Below are 26,581 nucleotides of genomic sequence, written 5' to 3' on the forward strand. Positions count from 1 at the left end.
GTGGCGAAACATTAAACAAAATGGCTGATTCTCATTGCGGCTGCTGCAAAAAAACGGCAGTAAAACGGACTATTTTCAGCTTAAATTTAATTTAGATGGCCTTAACAGTGACCCTAACAACTTGCCAAACAACCAACAGTCTGTGGATATTGGCATATGGTCAGACATTGCTTTCCTGACATATATGTTTATCTTGCCTAACACTATTAAACCTTCCCACCTTTGTAGAACACGAGGCTCATGGATTTTTATAGGATTTTTATCCCAAGATTTGCACACCTGACATATGGCTACTGATTTACTTCTGCTTTGAGGGGCAAAACATTCAACAAAATGTCTGGCTGTTCTAGCGGCGGCTGCGAAAATGTCAGTATAACTGACAATTATCAGAAAAAATTACATTTAGTTGCACGTGACCCTAGCAACTTGTCAACCCACCTGTGGTAAGTGAACGTTGGCATGGACGATCCATTTACTTCTCCTTTCAGTGTTTTTTGTCAGTCTGTAAAACAATAGCTCAGAATTCTTGTTAATCTGTTATACAGTCTATCGCAGAACAGCTTTTTCCAATTTAAATGCCTTTTCCTCGTGTTTTTGCTAATTTCACACAGTACACAAATTCTGCTGCTCTGTCTTTTCCCACTCAGTCACTTTGGCCGAAGGTGACGTCACGTGCATACCCTCTATATGGCGAAACGACATGGAAGCCTTCTAGGACTTACCCGTTCAATGTAAATAAAGATAAGAAATTCTAAGCTTACAAAGAAAAGTCAGATCATTGGCAGAGGTCATTTGACACCAATGAGGACATATTTATAAATAAAGACAATGATTTTGACAAATAAAATACTTAAAAAAATGACATATTGTCCCTTTAAAATGAATTAATATAGTTAAAGGATTACTCCACTTTCTTAAAAAAAATCCAGTTAATTTACTTACCATCATGTCATCCAATTGTCATTTTTGGCAAGAAAAATTAAACATATGCATGCACTTTTAAACCACAACTTATCTTCGAGCCAGCACGACCTCACGTAATTGCGTAATGACATCGAAAGGTCACGTGTTACATATGTGAAACGCACATTTGCGGACCATTTAAAAAAATAAACTGACACAAAGATATTAATTAATATTATTCCACATACAACAACGTGAGAGACTTTTTCCTGTGTGAGCTTATAATAAAGAACTCTGCTCTGGAATCCTGTGTTTGTGTTCCTTACAGATTCATGATCAGCAACAGAAAGACAATTGAGGTTGATCTAAAATTTTATGTTTTAAAAATGTTGTATATTTGTGTAGCTAATTGGAATTATTAAAAAGACCACATATATATTTTCGGGTAACATTTAATTTGATTCCCTTGGCTGTCATAGCCTTGCCTTAAATTGATATTGTTTCTCAATGTTTCGGTTCATTCTTTTATTAGTCCCTCATTTGTTCATCATCTTCACACTGTAAAAAATAAAAAGTTGACTTGAAATTTTCAAGGCAACTTGCTGCACAGCTTTTTTCAGTTTACTCAACTCTTGGCTGATGTAGTTCACCTAACTCAATTTACTGAGAAATGACAACTTAAACCAACAAGTTGAACCAACTTAAACTGATTAAGTAATAAGCAAATTTCTATGTTTACTCAACTAGTGACTAAGTTGGGTAAAGAGTATTTAAGTATATCCAAATTCAACTAATCTACATGTTTTGGACTGTGGGAGTGTAAACAGAAAGGTCTCATAAACAAAGTCTTTGTCTGACTTAGCCCTTGCTTAAACCAGAGACCCTTTTTGCTGTGAGGCAACAATGATGTACAAAATAATATTTGTTAGTTGAATGATTATGCTTTTTCATTCAGTGAACACAAAATAATGAATTGACGCCCTTCAACAAAGAAATCTTTGTTCAAGTTACTTAATTTTCTTTGTTGAATGAACATTTTAAAGTTGGATTTTTTTTACAGTGTATTCATTATTAGTTTTATTATCCTATTCACCTGCGTCTTGTTTAATTTCATAACCTGTCTGTTTTCCAATGCCTTGTCATTCTTAGGTTTCCCTGATGTGTGTAGTTTCCTTCTTTCCTGCCTGCCTGTCTGTGTATTTCTGTATTGTCTTATTAAAAGTCTATACTAATTGTGATTCCTTATTTACACTTGATCCTGAGAGTGACCATTTTTTCTTATATGTAAAATAAGTAAAACTATGGTATTTGGGGTAAAATGTGCACCTATTATTGGAGCTAATTGCCTATGTGTGTTTAGTTTTTGGCTTGTCAGTTTTGTTCAAATGTTCAATGCCATTTTGGGGATAAATATATTACATTTTCCATAAACAGCATCAAGTACATTGAGATAAACAGCATTTTTTTTTAAAATATTTGATGTAATAACAAATGGCTATAGCTAACATTTCCATTTGCAGACATTGATTTAAACAGTAAATATAATGTACAGTATCATGTATTGAATTCATGTCTTACAGCTCATCATATATTTAATTTGTCCATATTACTGTGAACCATATACAAGTTATTTTGGAGATCTGATTTGACAGTGTAAGAATCGTTCAGAATTTCTTTTATTTTTTTGCTGTATTTTAGATTTTTCATGTTTTATGAAGTGAATTAAATAAAATAAACAGAAATTATATAATGTTTGCAAAGTTATTTTTAGTTAAGTTTTTACTGATATGTTACTCAATTGTAATATAACTTTTGCTTTGTACTGGGGGGCCTTTTACCCCTTAGGTTAATAATCAGTGACCTTAAAAACAACAACTCTCAAAGTTGATTTATGGAAAAGCACTATAAAAATAACAAGGAGACAAAAAAAATAAAAACACCCTTTAATCAAATGACTTTTATTATACATCTTTGACACAGGTGTACAAGGTAAAATAAATTTTTGTGTGCATAATTCTAGCATTCTTCGATAAATGATGAGTATTAAACGATAATATCCATTGCAAATGTTTTTTATTGATTGTTAATCAATATTGCCAAAGAATTCATATATACACAATGAGGAACAAAAACCCATCTCACACAGAGGAACAGTAAAACTCTAATGTGTGAAGAGAATGTGTGTTAATTCGACACCACGGCTGTGTTTATTTTCCTTTTAATGCTTTGAGACCTTTCGCTATTGATTTGTGCATGATGAGGCTGGAAAGCAGGTCTGCGCCTGTGGCGAGAATTGGCATTACATAATCTTTAAAAATGCCACCGGCATTTATCGATTCTTTTTCTTTTTGTAAACTCTTGATCTCTTCATTGAGAAGTTCAGCTTTCTCCTTAAAGCCTTTGCTTAGGAGCTCTTCCTGTTCCTTCAGTTTGCTGTCCATAGCTTTGTCCATCTCCTCTCGCTGTTGCTCCATCTCCTTGTTGAACTTCTCCTGCATCTGCCTCATTCTGTCCTCCTGACGCTCTTGCTCTGCCTCCCTCATTCGTTCACTCTCGATTCGCTTCTCCTCCTCCTCTTTACACTTCTGTTCAAGCAGAGCCGCCTTTTCTTTCTCCTCTGACCATTCAGAAAGAAAAAAAAAATATTAAGCATGTAAGCAGTGGCGGCTGGTGACTTCTTTTTCGAGGGCGTATGGTGCAAAGCTGGTCAAAACATGTATTTCAGAGCGTCATTAGCCTACGTCATTGTTATTGTTTTGATTGTGCACCCTCTAGCGACGGATTATACAAATTGTATCTTTAACTCAACATTTTTTTGATTTCATATGTGTGTTTTTTTTTTTGTAAAAATGCTTCAGAATTTTACAGCTGAAAGAAATTTTTTATTTCATAAAGATTTACCTTGGATCTTTCTGTCGTTTTCAGTGAGTTTTTTATCAGCGTAAAGGATGCTGTTTGCTTCAGGTCCTCTCTCATTCAAAAACTCATTCAGCACAGCTTCAGCCTGCACATAAACAAATACTGTAACTTATTGTAGAACACGCACACACGCATGGGCACAAACACACATGATTTTAGCATGGTTTAAAGCATGACCAAAAGGGGACCTGGAAAATGTCCCCTCTTTGCTCTATGGTCCCCTGTTGGTGAGTCTGTATTGACACCAAGGTCCCACTTAGGTCGGACAGTATACACACACACAGAAGAAGCGTCCTCACCCTGACTCCTTTGTTTTGTTCTCCACGGTACTGTGCAACAATGTCATCTCTGTCTTTGCAGTAGACTTCATATCCTCCAGGTTGACTGTATGCTCCATTCTGCAGTCGTTCACTCATGTTAGAGAACAGTTTCTTCAGCAGCTCTTTGCATTTTTTTTCAGATGCCGTCTCATTCTCAATAAGCAGGCCTGCATAGTAAATATCCATCTCCTCCTATACGCATACAAACACAAGGAAATATCTAGTAGTGGAGTAATTTAGATCAACCATTTCTATCTCATTTTGTCACAGGCAATTTTCTTCACAAACAGCATCCAAACTTTCCCACCAATGTACCAACAATTATTATATAAAATAGCTCAGATAATCTGATCTTTAAAGAATCTGATTAGAAGAATGTGATTGTGGCACTGTTTGAGATCTCTCCTGAAACTCTAGAAGAAACTAATGCCTTTATATAGTCTCATCACACTCAAAATTGAGACAAAATAGATTTTATTTGTAATTCTGTGTATCCTGTTTTTTATTTTTCACATGCAAGTGTTTCTTCTACTTTAAACTCACCTTCAGTTTAGAAATGTATTCCGCTTTATCATCTTTAAAGGAGCGTTTCATGAATTCAGAATTAGCTTGACTGCTGCACTTCTGGTGCACAATGGTAATACTGTCCATGCCAACTGGGAACTTACTGGTTATCTGTAAAATACACACATTTATATTTTTTGTGTTTGCCTATAAGCAAAAAATGGGCATCTATGTGCATTCAACGGTCCTAAACATTTCAATAGTTCAAGTTATATACAGAATGTGTGTGTCTTACCTCTTCCATCCCACTCTTATACACTTTTAAAGCTTCTTCAACAGCTGTCTGGTTCTCTAGATTTGCAAGAGCAACCACTGCATTTTCCAGACAGGGCACTTGACCATCATTGATTGTCTTGACATAAATGTGAGCCAGTTGACCGAGCACTGACAACACAAACACACACACACAAATGGTTAAAGAGAACAAAATTGAAGCTGAATTGTATTTTAAACAATTCACAGATGGGGTGTTCACACAAACAAGGTACACAACTGCTTATGGTCTGTCTTAAAGGGGACATTTCACAAGACTTTTTTAAGATGTCAAATGAATCTTTGTTGTCTCCAGAGTACATATGTGAAGTTTTAGCTCAGAATAGCATATAGATGATTTATTATAACATGTTAAAATTGCCACTTTGTAGGTATGAGCAAAATGTGCCGTTTTGGGTGTGTCCTTTTAAATGCAAATGAGTTGATCTCTGCACTGAATGGCAGTGTCGTGGTTGGATAATGCAGATTAAGAGGCAGTTTTTTTATAATAAGATCCCCTTCTGACATCACAGGAGGAGCCGAATTTCAATGACCTATTTTTCACATGCTTGCAGGGAATGGTTTACCAAAACTAAGTTATTGAGTTGTTCTTTTTCACATTTTCTAGGTTTATACAAGCACTGGGGACCCAATTAATGCACTTAAACATGGAAAATGTCAGATTTTCATGATATGTCCCCTTTAACACATATTTAAAGTAAAGTATGACTGAACGTATCATGACTGTTACTGTCTACACACACACAGTATACCTTTTTAGTTACTGTAGTAAAACACTCACTTTTTCCAGTAACAGTGTGACCTCCTTTCAGTTTTTTCACAGCACTCTTGACGAAGATGTATTTACAGAAATTATGTGTTGCCTCCATAAAACCTGGCACAAGGTCCTGCTCTTGAAGGCTCTCTAAACATCTCATGTTTTCCGGTGAGGCTGGAGATGGGAACACGAAACACTTCCGGGAAGGAAAATAACTCCGGATACATTCACGGGGCATGTTGTAGTCACTTATTTTCTTACCCGCACCTAAATGACAGAGTTACATTTTTAACCTAATCAACTGTACTTAGATTTGTCAGTATATTGCATTTCTTTCTTTAAATACTGTAGGTTTGATTACCAGGGAATTCATTTACTGATTAAATTTACAGCTTAAAGAGACACTCTATTTTTTGAAAATATGCTCATTTTCCAGCTCCCCAAGAGTTAAATATTTTTTACAGTTTAAATTATTTTTACTGTTTTGGAATCCATTCAGCCGATCTCAGGGTCTAGCAGTACCACTTTTAGCATAGCTTAGCACAATCCATTGAATCTGATTATACCATTAGCATTGTGCTCAAAAATAACCAAAGAGTTTAAATATTTTTCCTATATTAAAACTTAACTCTTCTGTAGTTACATCATGTAATTAGACCGATGGAAAATAGAAAGTTGCGATTTTCTAGGCAGATATGGCTAGGAACTATACTCTCATTCTGGCGTAATAATCAAGGACTTTGCTGCTGTAACATGGCTTTTTGTGTCCGTCTGTTGTTGTATTTGTATCCATCTGTAGTTATAATATTAAGTAGTGCCCGAAAATAGTCACCTGCTATTGAAAGATACGGGGGACTATTTGCAGGTGCTGCGTAATATGTAACACAGTCTCACCCCATTTCGTCAATATTTGACGACACTTGAACATTCGTCATATGTTGACGTGAAGGGTATACCTTTCGCGTCATTTTTTGACGAACTGGGGACTTCAATACTATTACGTCCGTTGCATTCTCTTTTCTATTTTATTACCATTTGCGCGTCGGTTTAGGGTTAGATTACGCAAAATTAAACAGTGTACGCGAAATTAAACAGTGTACGCGAAATTAAACAGTTGTCACCTGGCGTTGGGGTTAGAAACAGTTGTCACCTGGCGTTGGGGTTAGAAACAGTTGTCACCTGGCGTTGGGGTTAGAGTTAGGTTTGGGTAGGGATGTCATTATGTAAATCTAACCCTAAACCGACGCGCAAATGGTAATAAAATAGGAAAGAGAATGCAACGGACGTAATAGTATTGAAGTCCCCAGTTCGTCAAAAAATGACGCGAAAGGTATACCCTTCACGTCAACATATGACGAATGGTCAAGTGTCGTCAAATATTGACGAAATGGGGTGAGACTGGGTTGTGATATCATAACTGCAGAAGAGTCAAGTTTTAAATAGGAAACATATCGAAACTCTTTGGTTATTTTTAAGACGCAATGCTAATGGTCTAATCAGATTCAATGGATTGCCAAGCTATGCTAAAAGTGGTAGGCTACTGCCTGACCTGGAGATCGGCTGAATGGATTCCAAAACAGTAAGAATCAAATGTTTAACTCTAGGGGAGCTGGAAAATTAGCATATTTTCAAAAAAAGTGGGGTGTCCCTTTAAATGCACTTTGGAAAATTGGTACGTTTCACATGTATAATGCAATATACCCCCCAAATTTTTTTTACTAAATAGCACTTAAGCTCGTAATCATAGGGGAACCATTTTTAGTGCTATATAGCACCTGTAAAGCACCTATGAAGAACCATAAGGGGGTGATATAAAACCAGATATAGAACAATATGGTTCTACACAGGTGCTACACAGGTACTACATAGGTGCTATATAGCACTTAAAACGGTTTCTTTATGATTACGAGTCACTTTTAGTGCTATTTAGCACCGTTTGTTTTTAGAGTGCAGTGGTTATTTTCAGTGCCCTTTCCTCATGGGTATCACGGGTCAACGTTTTAGTGCACAAGTAAAATGGTTTTAAACTCTTTCTAATACTAAATTTGCTCACAAACTGCATCTGTGTTTTTAGAAGAATTAGTTTTTTATTCTACTAAAAACACACATGCAGTTTGTGGGCAAATAATATTGTTTACTATATATTACCTTTCTTCAGCCCAAGAGCATAGTTAAGGTACTCGTCCTCTGTTGCTTTCTTTCCTTTAATTTCCAAATCCAACGTGAAATCTCTCACTGCCCAGACAAATGATGGGAAAAAACACACAAACTGAAAATTTTCTTCCCCCTCTTCATCTTCTTCTGATGCAGATGATGGTGATTTGATCTTGATCTGCTCAGCGAGCTCTGCAACGTAGCTACAGAACATTAAGGAATAACAGCCTCTTGTAAATAAAAGAATGTGCATGTGTGTCATGTATGTAAGATGATGATAAAGGATACTGCAGCTGTTCCACTGCATTATTATCAATGGTTCCTCTGCTGTTGTACACCACAGTGCTGCTGAGCAAAACTGCCAGACAGAAGATCCAGCCGTCATTTTTAGAGTCTCCCTGAAACACACAACTTTTCTCAATATCTTAGGAATACTACAAAACTTACCACTTTCATATCATAGCCCAACAAATATGCCTAAAAATGAATGTGTGTGTTGCTTTTCTCACCTTTTTCACGTCACCAAGTCCTTCTGTGTCCAGCAGCACCAGCGTGTGTCCTGGCATAGACGGGTGAGGGACGCACCACATCCAGATGCCTTTGGTCTTTGATTCAACAGTGTTCCCAAGAGCAAAGCCTGAAACAAACACATTGTTATTATTTCAAATGTTTGAGCACTTGATGCATTTACTGTTCTAATCTCAGATACACACATTTTGTTTGTATGTCCTATATTAACATTTATTGCATGTAATAAAAACTTTCTGCAGGTTCTCTCACCTGTCTGTTGTTGTGCCAAGCGGTTCATAAGGTAAGACTTTCCTGTACGGTAAAGTCCCACTACTGACACCACGACCACTGGTCCATTGATCCTATCCAGAATGTCTTTGCCCTCTTTCCTAACACTCAGCGTCCCACTGTCTTCATTTTCAATGAGACACACAGGAGCAGGCATAGCAGAAGACATGCTGACTCTACGCAAAAACACACAGACGCACACATGAAATAAAAAATGTTAACACAATCCATTACATTCATATTCATTGTAATTTAACTATTGACTTTCATTCCAAATAAGATTTTTTTATTAATTTAACTAAACCCTAAAATGGACCACAGCCAACTCTTTGTCTGACCTATTAATTAAATAAATAAAATAGTAATTTTCTCAATTTATCTTATTAGTTTAGTGTGTTGAATTAGTAAGGGGTGACAAAACTATTTATAATATATATATATATATATATATATATATATATATATATATATATATATATATATATATATATATATATATATATATATATATATATTTCAAACTGCATTAAAACCAAGAAATCTCTCTATCCAAGCGGCAAGTATCGCGATACTTGTGGACGCTCTGTTTTGTTTGCTAGCAAAACTCGGAAAAAGCGGCGGTATTAGAAATTGAACATATGATAAACATAATACATATGACGTAGGGTTGCCACCTGTCCCGGTTTTACCGGGATTGTCCTTCTTTTTAATAACCTGTCCCGGGAAATTTATCAACTCTCCCGGGACACTGAATGTCCCGGTTTTCGAAAAGCTATGTGAATATGAAATTTAGCGCGCGCACGGCAGAGAGGGAGACCTTGCGTCTGTGTGTGTGTTTGCCTCATTTAGCGCATGTAAGACAGCTAGCATCCTGATTGGCCTGTTTCAGGACATCAACCAATCAATTGTCAGTGTGGGCGGGCTTTTATCTCTTCTCCCGAACCAAACTAATCAGTGTATCTAGAAACAGGAGCGCCATGGCAGAGGGAGAGTGCCCCAAAAGCGAAAATGTAAGACACATTTTACACTAGACTACACGAAAGTGTATCCCTGTCTTAAAAGAGTTAAAATCTTGCATGGTGTAGAGTTTGTAACAGTGACTTCAGCTTTTCCCATGGCGGGTTAAATGATTGTAAAATACATGTTGAGGTGAGTTCAACAAGTTTAATTTCATGTGCATATTTGCTAGATGCTATTTAGACCTGTTTAGAGTTGCAATGGAATATAAATAAAAACAGTTTACATAAATAGTATAAGCAGCTTTAATAAATTGTAAACTTGATTTACATATTTTAACATAATGAACAATTAATTGGGTAACACTTTACAATAAGATTCATTAGTTAACACATGAACTAATAATAAACTGCACTTATAGCATAAAGCAATTTTGTATCTTTGTTAATGTTAATAATACATTTATTTAAATCTTGTTAACATTAGTTAATGCACTGTGAACTAACATGAATAAACCATGAACAGCTGTATTTTTTTTTACTAACGTTATCAAAGATTAACAAATACAGTAACAAATGTACTGCTCACGGTTAGTTAACAAATAAGAATTGAAAAAAAGAGAATTGTAAAGTGTTGCCAATAATGGCATAGGCCTATAGAAATATTATGCTATGGGGGGGGGGGGGGTGGCGGCTTGTGAGCAAACCAATTGGCCGGGTCATCATCGATATGTCCAGGTTTTTTATCAGACATGGGTGGCAACCCTAATGACATGTAAGATATGGTAACAATCAGTGCTAGTGACCAGCAGGGGTCCCTCCAAGCACAAAAGAGAACATGCGCCTGTGACAAAAATATTTATGTTACTTAACGTTAGCTTGTTGTGAATACACTAGCTTGCTTATGAGGTATGTGCTTTTATATAACAATAATTTTTCCTTTAGCCTAGCAAACACATTGTTTTAATATATAGGAGCCTGATATGTTAGTTGAACGACTGTAACTGACAACGAATTTAATATGGAGAGCAAGAAAATAAATACATATATATTTATAATATCTAATTATAAATATCAGTGTCTGTAATTGTTTATTGCCAATAGCTTGTCCATTTGAAACATGAAGTATACTATCAAAAGGATATGTTACAGTTATACCTTACGTAATACGTATTAATCGTATTATTTTATATGTTTAAAGTAAGAGCCTAAACTGTGGTAAAGTAGTGTGGTAAAATTTGTCTTGACTATTGACGTAGCCCCTACTAAAATCATCTTTGAGACGTAACAGTCAAAAGTGCACTCAAACTCAGATGCGTATAACAATATTAGAAATCCAGTACAATTACATAATATCTAAATGCAGCTGAGATCATCCCTGATGTATTTAATTAACAGCAATCTTTAAAAAAAGAACTGAAAATATACGTAACTTTTTTAATAAAATAATATCTTTGTCAAGAAGAATTTCTTAAGAATGGTTTGTTAACACACCATAACGTATTTTTTTTTTTTAACAACTAGCTGTCGCGATATCAACATTTGCAGATTTAGCAAATAAGCTTTGAAACGGTACATCTTACAACATGCATTTACATAATTCTAAAACATTAACAGATCTTACCGTGGCTTTCTAATCTTCTAGGATGAATACTGACTGAACAGGGACTTGCCCTTAAATAGAGTTTATATGACCCTTCTTAACACTATGGTATTTCCAAGAAATCAGCAGCTGTTCTCCTTCACGCCGGTACTTTCACTTTCACTCTCATAACCGCTATAGACCTACAGACAGAGCGCATGCTCCTGGCAAATCTTTCTGCTGTAGGGTAAAGGCCGTCTTATAAATAACTTAATGAATCACAAGCTGCTGTGTTTTGGGCTTCATTCAGGTTTTAATAGCCCACTACTGTTATTGGTTCCCATCTATCAAACAACATCCCGCCAGTCTAAGAGGAAGATGACAGGGTAGAGATAGGCTACATGCAGACATGAGCAATACATGACTGTTCACTTAAACTATTTATAAAAAGAATTCTGGCATACAGTAATGTTTTAATGTAGTGTACTGGTATTGTATGTTTACAGGACAGAGGGTATTGCGGAAAGAAATGCATTTAATAATGGGCCTCAAAATAAAAAAAATGGGTGGGTCCAAAACATTTACTGGAGAAGATGCCATTTTCTTGTATTTCGTGTTGATCTTTTAATTAAACAATTGCTTTTACAGCTAAAGCCTCATTCAGACCACCAGTGACTTTCTCGCTGTGTGTCGCCCGTCTCTTTCAACGAGGCATTTCTAAATCTGGTTGTCATAAACAAATAAGTACCGTCCACTCCAGTAACTGACGAGAGAAGGATGGCATGAATTCCACTGTTTCGCTATCATTGGTAGTCGCTCTCGAAAATCGCTCAACATTTGCATAAAGTTAAACTTTCTCGCGTTGCTGGACATGCCCATACAGTCGCCAACGGTCACTTTTGCTCATGTCGCTGAAAGTCACTAGGCTTCCATTGAACTAAATGAGATTGTGTCGCTCTTCTACTGCTGGTCGCTGGCTGCTTCCCCTCGACTTTCTCGCTGTGTGTCACCTGTCTCTATCAGTAAGGCATTTCTAAATTTGGTTGTCATAAACAATTGAGTACTGTCCACTCCAGTAACTGACGAGAGAAGGATGACGTGAACTCCACTGTTTCGCTATTATTGGTAGTCGCTTCAGAAATGTACTCAACACTTGCATAAAGTTAAACTTTTCGCAACTTTCTTGCATCGCTGTACATGGAATGGAGTTAAATTTATTAGGGTATTTCTCTAGTGGAATGGATTTGACTGATGGCGCTCCCACAAGTGAACAGACATATGTGCCAAATTAGGGGTTGTGCACATCAAAACTTTTAAACGCAGCTAAAAATGCCTGGACAACGCCTGAGTGCCAGCTTTCTTCAGCTAAGCGCTTTGGCAGCTCTGATACGTCAGCTGTAAGACGGTTGGTTGCTGTGATACTTGTCCCGCCCCTCCTCCACTGTGATTGGACTAGTTTGGTGGTTCTCAAACCTTTTGGCGTGCGGCTCACCCTTGTATATAGTCCATCCTTCCTTGCCTCCCCCCCAAGGAAAATTTATGATATTAAACATTACAAAACTTAAAATTTGTTTATTTGTTCCCAGTTTGAGATCCACTGCATTAGTTGATAGTTTTTCATTCTTTTATTTTTTAAAAGTAGTACATTTATCAACTATAATAAAACAGATATTATGTTACAAGTTTTCTCTTTATTAATTTAAAAGTGACAAATAAACAGTGAGAAAACAAACAAGATAATCCATTTCACTGTATTACGATAAAAGTGACAGATGAGACAACATATGAAACATAAAAGGATTTCAATTACATGCATTTTATCCAAACCTACATACAGTGCATACATTGTAACAGTATGTGTTCCCTGAGATAACCCAAGAAAAGATTGAGGCAAGTTTAGTGACATAAAAAATGTATAATAGTCTAAATAACTGAATTGAGGCTATGTATCACCAATAAGTTCACGGTAAGATACGTATCCCGGTACCAGGCATTGCAATACAATGCTTATCACGATTTCGTTCAGAATTTAGTAACATTATTGTCTGTTTATAATTATTATATATCTACTGTATAAAAAGATGTATAAACATGCAGTCAGACTAAATACAGTAAAATACAGATGGACGGATATCGTTCTATTGATATTTTGAACACAGCACTAAACTGAAATTAAAAAGTACTACAGTGTACTAGGCTATAGTCATTTGTGGGCTCTTACAGCAATGAAGAGAACTTAAACAATGTCCATTACAATTTCAACCTACTTTAAAGGAACAGTATGTAGGATTGTGGCCAAAACTGGTATTGCAATCACAAAACTTGTGGCTAAAACTGGTACTGCAATCACCCAACTGGTAGCCAATACACAAAATGACAACATAAACATCAGTTGAGGGCTGCAACTGCACTTTTTATTTGAAATGAAAATGATTTCTTCATGTCTAGTGACATATCAGGGCCATTTTATGATTAATTGATATAAATTTCTTACATACTGTTCCTTTAATGACATGATTGTTTACCAATATTGCAAAAAAAAAAAAAAATGAATACAGTACATAGTTGAAAGATCTAACTATGATTATCCCCAAAAATGTTAGATCAAAAAGTTCACATAGTTCTTGCACTCCGTTGTAAGTTAACACAAATACAGTACTAAGATATTTATTATACATGAAAGAAAGAAAAACCCTGTGTCCCTTTGAGAGCTACATACACTGTAAAAAACATATTGTGAAATTCACAGTAATTAACTGGCAGCAATTGACAAGTAACTTACTTTAGAAAAAGCACAGTAAGTTACTTGTCAATTGCTGCCAGTTAACTACTGTGTTTTTTTTCTATAGTAAGTTACTTGTCAATTGCTGCCAGTTAAATACTGTGATTTTGCCGTACTGTAAGTTACTTGTCAATTGCTGCCAGTTAACTACTGTGATTTTTCCGTACAGTAAGTTACTTGTCAATTGCTGCCAGTTAACTACTGTGATTTTTCCGTACAGTAAGTTACTTGTCAATGGCTGCCAGTTAAATACTGTGATTTCTTTTCCACAGTAAGTTACTTGTCAATGGCTGCCAGTTAACTACTGTGATTTCTTTTCTACAGTAAATTACTATTGTCAATGGCTGCCAGGTAACTACTGTGATTTTTTTCCACAGTAATTTACTGGCAGTCATTGACAAGTAACTAAGCAGAGATTATATGTTTTTAATATATAGTTCATTGTGGTTTTCCCTACAGCATTTGATTGGTTAGTTATTTTCTGTAAACATTCATCAATGTTAAAATAAAGTTGTAACGGCCAGCCTTAAAGGTTGATTTACAATTATTTAAAAACTCAAGACTGTCAAAAGGTGGAAATACAAAAAACAAATCTAAAACAATATAAAAGTCCAAGCGTGTTAAAAGTCCAAATGTGCAAAGTTTCCACTGTGTATATAAAATCCAAGAAAGTGATATCCAAAGTCCATAAAACGTAACTGGACAGGTAAGCCCAAATACACAAACTCCACAACCCAGCAACCGCTTGTTTTAGCTATAGCGTCAGCTAACCATGTGCTCCTGCTCCTTCCTTTTATACAAAGTTCCATGTCATGTGACCCCTCACATGACAGGCAGACGAAGCAAAATAAAAGACATACACACATAAAATAGCAAAAGGATAAAATGGCTAAGAAAACACGTAAAACTAATTTAAACTCAAATATACATAAGTCACAATATAATGAGTGGTAAAACATGTATCTTGTGTGATCATGTCACAACGTTAATTATCTAATTTAAATATGCTAAATTACAAAACAATACAATAAGTTTTCTGATTTGAGGGAAAATGCTACTATTTCACAGATATGTACTAAATTAAAAATTTTTTTTTTACAGTCAAATACATTCAATAAATGCATGCTAACATTTGTAAAATAACATTTTAATCTGGATGAAAAAGTATGAATTCCCAAGAAATGTATCTTAAAACATCTTAAACTTTTGTTACAATCTAAAAATATCTAAATATAATTCAGTACAATCTGTAAATAAAACAAAATCATTAATTATAAATCAAAAGTACACTTCAAGTAAACTGTTAAAGTTTCCTCCAATTTTTATTAAACACAATATTACTGTGAAGTATAATAACTGAAATGCAAAACAAATTTATGTCTACAATATTTTCACTCCAAAATAAATAGTTCTAGTGCACAACACAACCATTGATTCTAAAAATGATTCTAAATTCAGAATCCTAATTTTACAGTGTATAAGTAACATTAAAATATGCCCAAAAAGGTCAGTGAAACCATACCACAACAGACAATGTTAAGAAATTGAAAAGCTGTTTTCATTTAAATTGCTAGTAATCTACTGGATCCTACAGTATGAATAAACATATTTATTTTAAACATATTTAGCCACTGGTAAAACTCTAATGGGACTGCTCTCCATTCAGATGGCTTATGTGTTTTCATGTCTCACCAGCATATGGCCAAGATGATTTCAGTGTAATACTGTTTAAAGTATCTATTAGCCTACCATGTGTATTTTCTCTAAAATTAAATATTTTAGCAGCAAAAGAAGTCACAGAAGAAGAAGCTAAGCAGGTTAACCCACAAACGAAGAAGAAACAGCAACTTGTTGTGTATAATTTGAGAAGACCAGTAATGATGGAAGTAAATAAACATCGACTTTTGATGCAATTTGAGTTAAATCACTCCTCAACTTGGCTCATTTTTGTTTTCACCGTCACAAACGGAAATACCTATGACACAGTTTTTTTTACCTGACGGGAGGGGTTCTGGTGGACCAATCTGACGCGCTGTAGATAGACGCGCGTCAGTAGATCTGATGCGCTGTTAAAAATTTTGTGAGGTGCGCGTCAGGCTACGCAGAGCTATGCACAGGCTACGGACCTATGCACGACTATAAATCGCCCTTTAAACTGACATACTGGGTGCATCCCAATTCAGGGGCTGTGGCCTTCCAAGGCCGTATCTGAAGGCAAATGACATCACCGGGCTGTGACGAAGGCTGTCACAATTCGAAGGCTCATTCATATAAAAGCCTCACTGTGGCCTTTTCCCCACTGATTCCGAGTTAGGGCTGTAACGCTATAGCTTGTCCCATTATAAAGACCTGCCTGATTATGCATCAAAAATCTAAATCATTCAAAATAAAACAAAATCATTCAAAATCATTCAAAATATTCTTTATTATCATGAAAATACCTGAAACTATTTGAAGAACAGCAATATAAATATTCTTGTAGACATTTCCTGGAGCAGCGTTTGCAATTCTAGCCTACTTCTTCTGTGGCACAAAGTTAGTTTCTGCACGAGAGCGCCCCCTGGCTTTTGGATGTGGCGGCATTTCACCGTAATTCATGCAAATTCATTAATTGAGAAAACGCGCATTTGCACGATAAATCGTTACAGCCCTACCGAGGATCCATAGATGTATCCTTCACAGCCTTGGCTATCCCAAAATTCAATATGAAGTCTGGGTATTTTGAAATAAACATTCAAAACTGTAGTTAAATAAAATTGTATATTTTGCTAATTAAAGGTCCTTGTGTCTGTTTTACTATTATAAATGATGTTTTAGTGATGTAAATTAATATTATTGCTGCAATGTTGTGTGTTGCATTTTGCTTTTGTATATTTCTAAGGTTGGTGAATTTTACATACTGTTGGAGTTTAATCTGCATCAATGTGTTATATTTTCTAAAGTATACAAAGAACAATTCCCGCACACTATCTGCTTGCTGAAAAAATGTATTTAATGAAAGTTGCGTTGCAACGTTTCGATCAACTGATCTTCATCAGGCAACTGATGAAGATCATGTTGCTCTTCATGTTGCCTGATGAAGATCAGTTGATCGAAACGTTGCAACCCAACTTTCATTAAATACATTTTTTCAGTAAGCAGATAGTGTGTGGGAATTGTTCTTTTTTGTATATTTTGAGACTTTTTGTCGTCTTATCCTACGCACCCATCTATTGACTTCAGGTGTGCGACGCTAATTTGTTTGAATATTTTCTAAAGTAAAATAAAAAAATCTGCCACCATATTCATTTTTAAAAGTCTGATAGGTCTCAGCTTTTGTGTCCCAGTGACAAGCGTAGTGGGCGGGAAAAGCAAGTGATGCCCCCGTAGGCTAGACCGTCTCATTTCACTCCGTGGCGTTTAGAGGCTGCTGCCTTCAAATATTGAGCCTTGCCTTCAAAGTCCGCGGCCTTAAAAGGATCCAGACCCTGAATTGGGATGCACCCTTAGTTTGTTCAAACTAAACCAGTGCTCACACAGCAGTCATTGGCCAGTTTACTGAATGACAGTCATATTAACCAATTATACTCAAAGCAACATGACGAGTCAGCCAATACAATTTGGTAACACTTTTTTTCAATAGTCCACTTTAGACATTTTACTAATTATAAGTAACTTTGCAACTATTTATCCTACCAATCTTTACCGTATAAGTAGACTGTCTGCTTAATATCTATTCACACTTTATTGTGATGATATTGTGATAAGTATCTTTGCAGGTGTCAATTATTCCACTAACCCTAACCTCTTCCCTAACCCTAACAGTCAACTAATACTCTAAGGACAGTTAGACAGTTAGTTGAGAAATAGTTGCACATTAGTGAAAGTTGGTTCACATAGTTGAAAACTTATTTATAGTTGTATAAGTATTAAGTGTAACCTACAATTTATTTCAGTGTGGTAGCATATTTAATGGAATGTTGTGTGTACCATATTGTAGACAAAACAATAATCATAGTGACTTTCTCCTTTAAAGAAATAGAAAATAAATCTAATTTGTCATTACTAGCATAATACTCAAATATAATATAATAAATATACTTTAAAAAGGAATTCCCAACAAAGATTATTGAAGAAATAATTTTCTTCAGTTTATTTTTAGTATCCTGAATAAGATTAGACATCAGCATGTTGCTAACAAAAATTGTTGTTGACTGGACTTAAATACATTTACTGTAAAATGAGCTGTAACACATCATGAAGTTTGATTTCTCAGAGTTTTTAAAAATAAAACTCAATCGGGTTTAAATGTCAGGAGTTCCTGTCGGGATGAAAGTAACACTTGTTACTCTTCTCCTACTGCCAATACTGTTGCATTATGTTGAAAATCTATATTTTTTTATTTGATTTAATTTTATTGTGTTCAAACTGTTAAAAATGTTTTTTTTTCAACAATTCAAGTTTGTACTGTCAGGTTGCTTTAGAAACATTTGATGAAACCAAAATTTAACCGAAAATACATATAAACAAGATCATAGTCATGTTTATTTACTAAAAACAAGTGTAACACAAAAATCTATCTTGTTCTGTTCTGCTTTTGAGCCACCTATGTGTTACTTTCGTCCCTGCTGACAGAGTCTAAGGCCATTTTGTTTCCAAAATTTCACCTGGAATTCATAGTCCACACTTGAGTTACTGATCACAGCAAAAATATATCTGTCTAAAACTTTATCTTTTAAAATTAAGTTTTTCTGAAAAATTGTACTTTCGCCCCTGCTCACCCCTACTGTGAGTCTCTACAGTACAATGTTGGTTACTGTGAGTCTCTACAGTACAATGTTGGTTACTGTGAGTATCTACAGTACATTGCTGGTTACTGTGAATCTTTGCAGGATATTTTATTTACTGTGATTTTCTACAGCACATACCTTTTTACTGTGATTTTTACAGTTTAAAAACACTACTGTGATTTCACACTGAATGCACTGTAATCCACTGTGAACTTTATTACAGTTATTTGCTGTGCATGAACACAGTTAATTACTGTAGATTTCACAAGCATTTTTTACAGTGTAGCTCTAATATGTCAAAAGCGTGTTAATCCAACACCAGTATTCGGGTTCAGATTATCTTTTAAAAAATGCTGTGAGGCCATTTTGTATAGTTTTCTGCAATAGGATGTTTTTTATTAGGTCCACACCAGTACTGACAAGTGGCATTACATATTCTTTAAAAACGTTACCAGATGGACTTATCTTCTCTTTTTCTTTCTTTAAACTCTTGATCTCTTCTTCAAGGAGTTCAGCTTTCCCTTTAAAGCCTTTCTTTAACAGCTCTTCATGTTCCCTCAGCTTGCTCTCCAGAGCTCTGTCCATCTCTTCCTGCTGTTGCTTTATCTCCTTGTTGAACTTCTCCTCCATCTGTTTAATTCTGTCCTCCTGACGCTCTTGCTCTGCCTGCCTCATTCGTTCACTCTCGATTCGTCTCTCCTCTTCCTCTTTACACTTCTGTTTAAGCAGAGCTGCATTTTCTTTCTCCTCTGACCATTTAGCCAAGACAGAAAATTAATAAACATGTAAGTCATTATTGCTGACTGTTTTATCCACAGCCAATTTAACAGATCAACTTAGGGTCTTTGATCAATAATAGACTTGTGTTTAAACACATTATACATGTTAGAAATGTATTGCTAAAATATGTTACAAAGACTGAACTACGTAGTACTGAATTGTGGATTTACACTGTTAAACAGTTTTTCCACATTTCCAGGATTATTTGGCTAAAATGGTGGATCGACGATGCTCTAGAGCCGGTCTATTCAAATCTTACCTTGGAGGGCTGAGCACTACAGAGTTTAGGTCCAACCCTAATCAAACTTACTCACCTGTAATTGTCTAGGGATCATGAAGAACTTGATTAGCTTGCTCAGGTGTGTTTGATCAGGTTTGGAGCTAAACTCTCTAGTGCTCGGCCCTCCAGGGTAAGATTTGAATAACCCTGCACTAGAGTCACCAAGCATGGCCCGCCCCTACCACAATCGCAGAAATCCATTACTTTATATACTTGCAGTTTTTTAATCCTTCTTATTGGGGTGGTTAATACCAAAATTTTTTTGCGGTGTGAGGAACTGAGAACACTTTAATATCAGACTTTACATAGACTTTACGATTTGAACCAGCAACCTTTCAGTTATTAGCACTGTGCCATACCAGCCCTGATATGTTGCTTTCAAGTCTGACCCCAACTTTAGCCTAAACCTTTAGATGACTGCAGAGGTGGTTAGGAGTGTTGTAGGAAGTTTGTCTTGGATTTGTCAGATTGCTACAGTAGTTAGATATGCTCCAGCTGAAAGAAATAAAAAATGTTTTTATTTCGTATAAACATTTACCTTGAATCTTTTTGTCATTTTCAGTGAGTTTTTTATCAGCGTGAAGGATGGTGTTTGCTTCGGATCCTCTCTGAGTCAAAAACTCATTTAGCACAGCCTCAGCCTGCACATAAACAAATAACAGTAACTTACTGTAGAACACACACGCACACACGCGTGCACACACACACACACACACACACACACACACACACACACATACAGGAAGTGTCCTCACCCCTACTCCTTTGTTTGGTTCTCTGCGGTACTGTGCAATGGTGTCGTCTCTGTCTCTGCAGTAGACTTCATATCCTCCAGGTTGACTGTATGCTCCATTCTGCAGTCGTTCACTCATTTCAGAGAACAGATTCTTCAGCAGCTCTTTGCATTTTTCTTCAGATGCCGTCTCATTCTGATTAAGCAGGGCTGCATAGTAAATATCTATCTCCTCCTATATGCATACAAGCAAAGAGAAATACCTAGTAAAGGAGTAATTTACATCAACGGTTTCTATGCTTTTCAGTGGGGCCCAACCGGGCCAGTAGAAAAAATCCTTAGCGTTAAGCCCTGCATGTGTATCCTGTGGCTGCATTTTTATTCATTGCATAGCTGTATAGAGTATGCATTTGTGAGTTTCTTTATAAAACTCACCTTCAGTTTTGTATTGTATTCTCCTTTTATATCATTAAAAGAGCGTTTCATGAATTCAGAAGTTGCCCGACTGCTGCACTTCTGGTGCACGCGGGTTATATTATCCATGCTTACTGGGAACTTACTGGTTATCTGTAAAAAAAAAACTCAAATGTATATATTATGTGTTTGCCTATGAACAAGCAAATTAGCATTTGTCTATGTGCATTAACCAAAACATTTAAAAAGTTTAAAGTTGTGTGTGTGTTACCTCTTCCATGCCACTCTTATACACTTGTAAAGCTTCTTGAACAGCGGCCTGGTTCTCTTGATTTGCCAGAGCAAGCACTGCATTTTCCAGACAGGGCACCTGACCACTGCTGATTGTATCTACATAAATCTGAGCCAGCTGACCAAGCACTGACAAATCAAACACACACACTTTTAAAGAGAACGACATTAAATTTTAACAGCCAATAGCTTTTACCAAAAACAGCCAATTACAAAAATTATGCAGTAAGCATGACTGCCCTGTGATTCTGTTTTTATCTAAATACTTTACACAGTATAAATGGTAATTTAAAAAACACTCACATTTCCCAGTAACTCTGTGACCCCCTTTCAATGTTTTCACAGCACTTTTCACAAAAATGTATTCACAGAAACGACGTGTGGCCTCCAGAAAACCTGCCACAAGGTCCTGCTCTTGAAGGCTCTCTAAACATCTCATGTTTTCTGGTGAGGCTGGAGGTGGGAACATGAAACACTTCCGGGAAGGAAAATAACTCCGGATACATTCACGAGGCATGTTGAAGTCACTGATTTTTCTTCCTACGCCTAAATGAAAGAGTTATTCAGGATAAAAATTTTTTTAAAGAGGACATTTCACAATACTTTTTTAATATGTCAAAAAAAACTTTGGTGTCCCCAATGTACACATGTGAAGTTTTAGCTCAGAATACCACATAGATAATTTATTATAAAAAAAATTTAATTGCCATTTTGTAGGTGTGAGCAAAATGTGCCGTTTTTGGGTGTGTCCTTTAAAATGCAAATGAACTGATCTCTGCACTAAATGGCAGTGCCGTGTTTGGATAGTGCAGATTAAGGGGCGGTATCCCCTTCTGACATCACAAGGGGAGTGAAATTTTAATGAACTATTTTTTACATGCTTGCGGAGAATAGATTACCAAAACTAAGTTACCGGGTTGATTTTTTTTTACATTTTCTAGGTTGACAGAAGCACTGGGGACCCAATTATAGCACTTAAACATGAAAAAAGTCACATTTGTCCTCTTTAATCCTAATCAAATGCACTTAGATGGGTATCACATGTCAATGTTTCAGTGTACTAGTATAATGATTTGAAACTCAAAACTTATTCTACTAAAAAACACAGATGCAGGTGATGGACAGATAACACTGTCTAAAATACCTTTCTTCAGCTCAAGAGCAAAGTTGAGGTACTCGTCCTCTGTCGCTTTCTGTCCATTAATTTCCAAATCCAAAGTGAAATCTCTCACCGCCCAGACAAATAATGGGAAAAAACACACAAACTTAGAATTTTCTTCCCCCTCTTCATCTTCTTCTGATGCAGATGATGGTGATTTGATCTTGATCTGCTCAGCGAGCTCCACAATGTAGCTGCAGAACATTAAGGAATAACAGCATCTTGTAAATGGTGTGTGTGTGTGTACAGTATTTGTGTAAGAGAAAGAGGTCATGTATGTAAGATAATGATAAAGGATACTGTAGCTGTTCCACTGCCACATTATCAATGGTTCCTCTGCTGTTGTACACCAGGGTGCTGCTGAGCAAAACCGCCAGACAGAAGATCCAGCCGTCATTTTTAGAGTCTCCCTGAAACAAACACTTTTCTCAGTATCTCAGGACTATTAAAGACAAAATGACCACTTTCAGATCATAACCCAACAAATACGTTTTGGTTTTATACTCCATCAATCCACTTATAATTAAAAACATGGACAATGCGTCACTTTTCTCACCTTTTTCACATCACCAAGTCCTTCTGTGTCCAGCAGCACCAGCGTGTGTCCTGGCATAGATGGGTGAGGGACACACCACATCCAGATGCCTTTGGTCTTTGATTCAACAGTGTTGCCAAGAGCAAAACCTGAGACAACCACATTATTATTATCTAAAATGTTTGCGCGCTTAATGCAGTTATTGTTTTAATGTCAAATACACAAACTTTGGGTATGTCCTAACTTAACATTAACGGCGTGATGATCGGTTTGTATCGTCTTTGCACTTTTGTTTGTTTGTCCTGTTTTGAGTAACTTTTTTCCAATCAGCTTTACTCTCTGTTATTACTTACTTTCTTAGTTTTACTTTTTAAAATGTTCTTTCTGTTCTCATTGCATATGTACAGTATGTATGTACCAAGAGCTCCTGAAAACCACAATAAATTCCTTTTACACTTGTTCATTCTGAGATAAAGACTGTCTGCAGGAGTTATCTCACCTGTCTGTTGTCCTGCTAGGCGGTTCATAATGTAAGACTTTCCTGTACGGTAGAGTCCCACTACAGACACCACCACCACTGGTCCATTGATCATATCCAGAATGTCTTTGCCCTCTTTTCTGACACTCAGCGTCCCACTGTCATCATTTTCAATGAGACACACAGGAGCAGGCATGCATATAGAAGAAGCCATGACTGACTCTATGGAAAACATGTACACATGACATGAAACAAAAAGATGGCATGATAACACTTTTTATCACATTCCATACTGAAGAAGACATTCACTATGTGGCTGTGGTTGTAGAGTCGGTGGATAAGCCCAGAGATTTGTCAGAAATACACTTTTTTAAAAGTGCATAAAATAGGTTTCATGGCTTTATTTAAGAATACCATTGCTTTGAGTATTGCTTATCATAATAAAAATTCACATCAATGCAGTTTGCAAAAGTTCCTGAACGATGATTTTAGACTAGTTACGCACGTTAAAATTTTAAGCCCAATTTGCACCTTCGGCAATCGAAAGGGCAATCGTAGCCCAATTAGTGATTTACCACAGCCAATTTTTTGGTCCAAAAAAAATTACTGGTGTGTGGTGTCACTTCAATTATTTTGCTGCTCCTGATCATGTTGGTGCCTCCCCGATCCCAAATTGTATGTTTGATAATTGCGACTCTTGATCGGGCTGCCTTTGACATGACAGCTGCGGTTGAGAGCAAGCTTCAACAGGATGTTGCATGCTTTTATAGCTGAAACATGACATGAAAGAGGAGTATTGGGGAAGAATATTGACTTGGTAACAGTACAAGTGCTTTTCTAATGTGTCATGCAAAAAGAACTACCACAGTATTTTGTTTTCTCATCACGTTTGATCTCGTGAGATTGTGTCACTTTAAATTGTTATTACAGTCATCACATGTGTGTGGTATTGTGGTCTGGTCGAATAATTCAGTGTGTGCGTTCTCAAAAATCGTTTGACACTGTCTCTGTCTGTGGCCTCCCATGAATTTAAAATAGTTTAAGATGTAAAAATTGACCAGTGTGTCCCAGGCCCTAGGAAATACACGAATCTTTGAACTATGCAGGGTGCGTTCCTTGTATAACTATGCAACTTTCTGCTTTTTGTCTAGTTCACCCATAAATGAAAATTCTGTCATAATTTATTTATCCTCATGTTTTTGTAAATTTGCATGAGTTTCTTTATTCGGTTGAACACAAAAGAAGATATTTTGATAAATGATGATAAGCACACAGTTGACAGTAGGCTACCATATTACTTGTTTTCCTACTATAGAAGTCAATTGGTACTCATACTGTGAAGTTTCCATCATTTATCAAAATATCTTCTTTGTTTTTCAAAAGAATAAATAAAACTCATACAGGTTAAGAGTGAATAAATGATAAGCTATCCCTTTACCATAGTACAATGCATTATCTTGTGCATTGGCATTTTACAAAAGTGTTTTTCTATAAAGCTGCCATAATGTCAACAGTTATAAATATTTTCGTAGAAGAACAATAACAGATCTTACCGTGCCTTTCTGTCAGTCCAGAATGAATATCAACTAAACTTTTTTTAAACTACCCTTTACACGATGACTTTTCAGAGAAATCAGCAGAAATTGTCTTCCTTAGCCGATACTTTTACTTTCACTCTCATGGTTACTATAAACAGAGTACCAGTACGCTTTGTGATTGGTAAACCAAACGTCTAACTGTTTTGTCAGCACAAAATCCCTCCTCTACTTTAAATCTAACCGGTTTTGCAGTGCATAAAAGAGGTGTTGCTCAGGGCTTGAGTTAAGTGTTGGGATAGAGCCAAAATAATACAAACAGTTATAACCAAAACTCCTTAGTGTTGTGTGTTTTGGGCTTTATTCCAGTAGCCTTCAATGTAATGGTGTTTTTTTTTTCCCATTCACTGGACAACATCCCACCAATATACAGTTAACAATTTAAGACATTACCAATAGAGACCCACACAGACACCATTATAGTTTCTATTAAAACCAATACAATTCTTTTTATAAGATATAAATCCATTACAATTTCTGAGATGGTTTCTATATATTCTATTGTCTTCTCAGCAGAGAGGACTTGGATAGGCAGGGGAATTTGTGAAATAGTTGTCTCAATATAATGGATTAACAGAACTGAAACTACTTCATTGCTTTGCAATTATTAATGCAAATTCGTTTCTATTTGTCTTTTGTGATTTGAGGCCCTGTGCTTAACTGTCATGATCTTTCCTTTGAGGTCCTTATTAGGGCCCGACCACCGAGGAGGAGCAGTCCAGAATTTATTTTCTCCAAAATAAATCGCATTTTCGAGGCCCCAACATTCTCAAAAACTCATGAAACTTTGCACACACACGTCAGAAGTGACGAAAATTTGGTATAGGCGTCAAAAGTGGGCGTGTAGAAATGACTCGATGGCGCCACCTGCAAAATTGAAAGAGAACAGCCCTCCTGCTACGAAAAACGTACAGATATGAAATTTGTTAGGGTCATCTATCACCTCAAGAAAAAAACGCTTTTTGTGATACTAAATTGCGGAGATCTTGACATTTCGATGGAGGGTGTGTCCATGGTGGCCTGCCAAATTTCTGTGTTTCGCAATGAAACAAGAAGTTGTTCTAACTTATGTTTAAAATGTCCAATCTTACCCCCACTTCACATGTTTGATAAGTGTCCTGGCCTGAACACATTAACATGGCAATATTTTGGCATGGCATGTTTTACACAGTGATTTATTGCTCATTGAAATGTGTTCAGATCATCATCATATTTGGTCAGTCTGAGCTTATGGACTACACAATGATAAATTGTGAAGATCTTGAATTTTCTTTAAAGTAAAGTGTCCGTGGCGGTCCGGCGAAGCCTGGGAGCCAGGCTAAAGGGTCCTGACCTGAACACATCAATATAACAACAATCAGTTACGGTCATGGCGCTACCTGCTGCACATCAAATTGAATATCCACCTATATTTACCCACTTAGATTCATATCACCCTGGTTCATTGTTTTACTAAGGCCAAGGGTGGCAGTACCCATGTTTGTGAGGGCCCTACCATCGCTGCTTGCAGCTTTAATTTATAAGTGTTTTTGTTCACAT

The 26,581-nt window shown here is 36.2% G+C and overlaps 1 protein-coding gene across 4 annotated transcripts in view; it reads right to left on the minus strand.

Moving 5' to 3' along the window:
* Positions 1-2,845: 2,845 nt before the first annotated feature.
* Positions 2,846-26,581, minus strand: part of LOC135748538 (guanylate-binding protein 2-like) — a 32,011-nt gene continuing 8,275 nt past the window's right edge. Inside the window, exons 1-11 of one of the 4 annotated variants that reach the window (XM_065266756.2) lie at positions 25,001-25,167; positions 23,469-23,669; positions 22,991-23,118; positions 22,735-22,844; positions 22,420-22,628; positions 21,579-21,821; positions 21,256-21,404; positions 21,006-21,137; positions 20,593-20,805; positions 3,805-3,907; positions 2,846-3,520 (exon numbers count right to left, since the gene is read on the minus strand). In XM_065266756.2, the coding sequence (XP_065122828.1) occupies positions 3,111-3,520; positions 3,805-3,907; positions 20,593-20,805; positions 21,006-21,137; positions 21,256-21,404; positions 21,579-21,821; positions 22,420-22,628; positions 22,735-22,844; positions 22,991-23,118; positions 23,469-23,661 (1,890 nt within the window). In that variant the 5' untranslated portion in view covers positions 23,662-23,669; positions 25,001-25,167 and the 3' untranslated portion in view covers positions 2,846-3,110. Of the gene's footprint in view, positions 3,521-3,804; positions 3,908-4,121; positions 4,335-4,685; positions 4,818-4,941; positions 5,091-5,760; positions 6,004-7,884; positions 8,094-8,178; positions 8,289-8,399; positions 8,528-8,670; positions 8,865-11,268; positions 11,410-19,064; positions 19,527-20,375; positions 20,479-20,592; positions 20,806-21,005; positions 21,138-21,255; positions 21,405-21,578; positions 21,822-22,419; positions 22,629-22,734; positions 22,845-22,990; positions 23,119-23,468; positions 23,670-25,000; positions 25,176-26,581 lie in introns of those variants that run through there. The other 3 variants (XM_065266763.2, XM_065266749.1, XM_065266757.1) reach the window with 3 other exon arrangements.

This window comes from Paramisgurnus dabryanus, chromosome 6 (assembly GCF_030506205.2).
Source record: "Paramisgurnus dabryanus chromosome 6, PD_genome_1.1, whole genome shotgun sequence".
NCBI lineage: Eukaryota > Metazoa > Chordata > Actinopteri > Cypriniformes > Cobitidae > Paramisgurnus > Paramisgurnus dabryanus.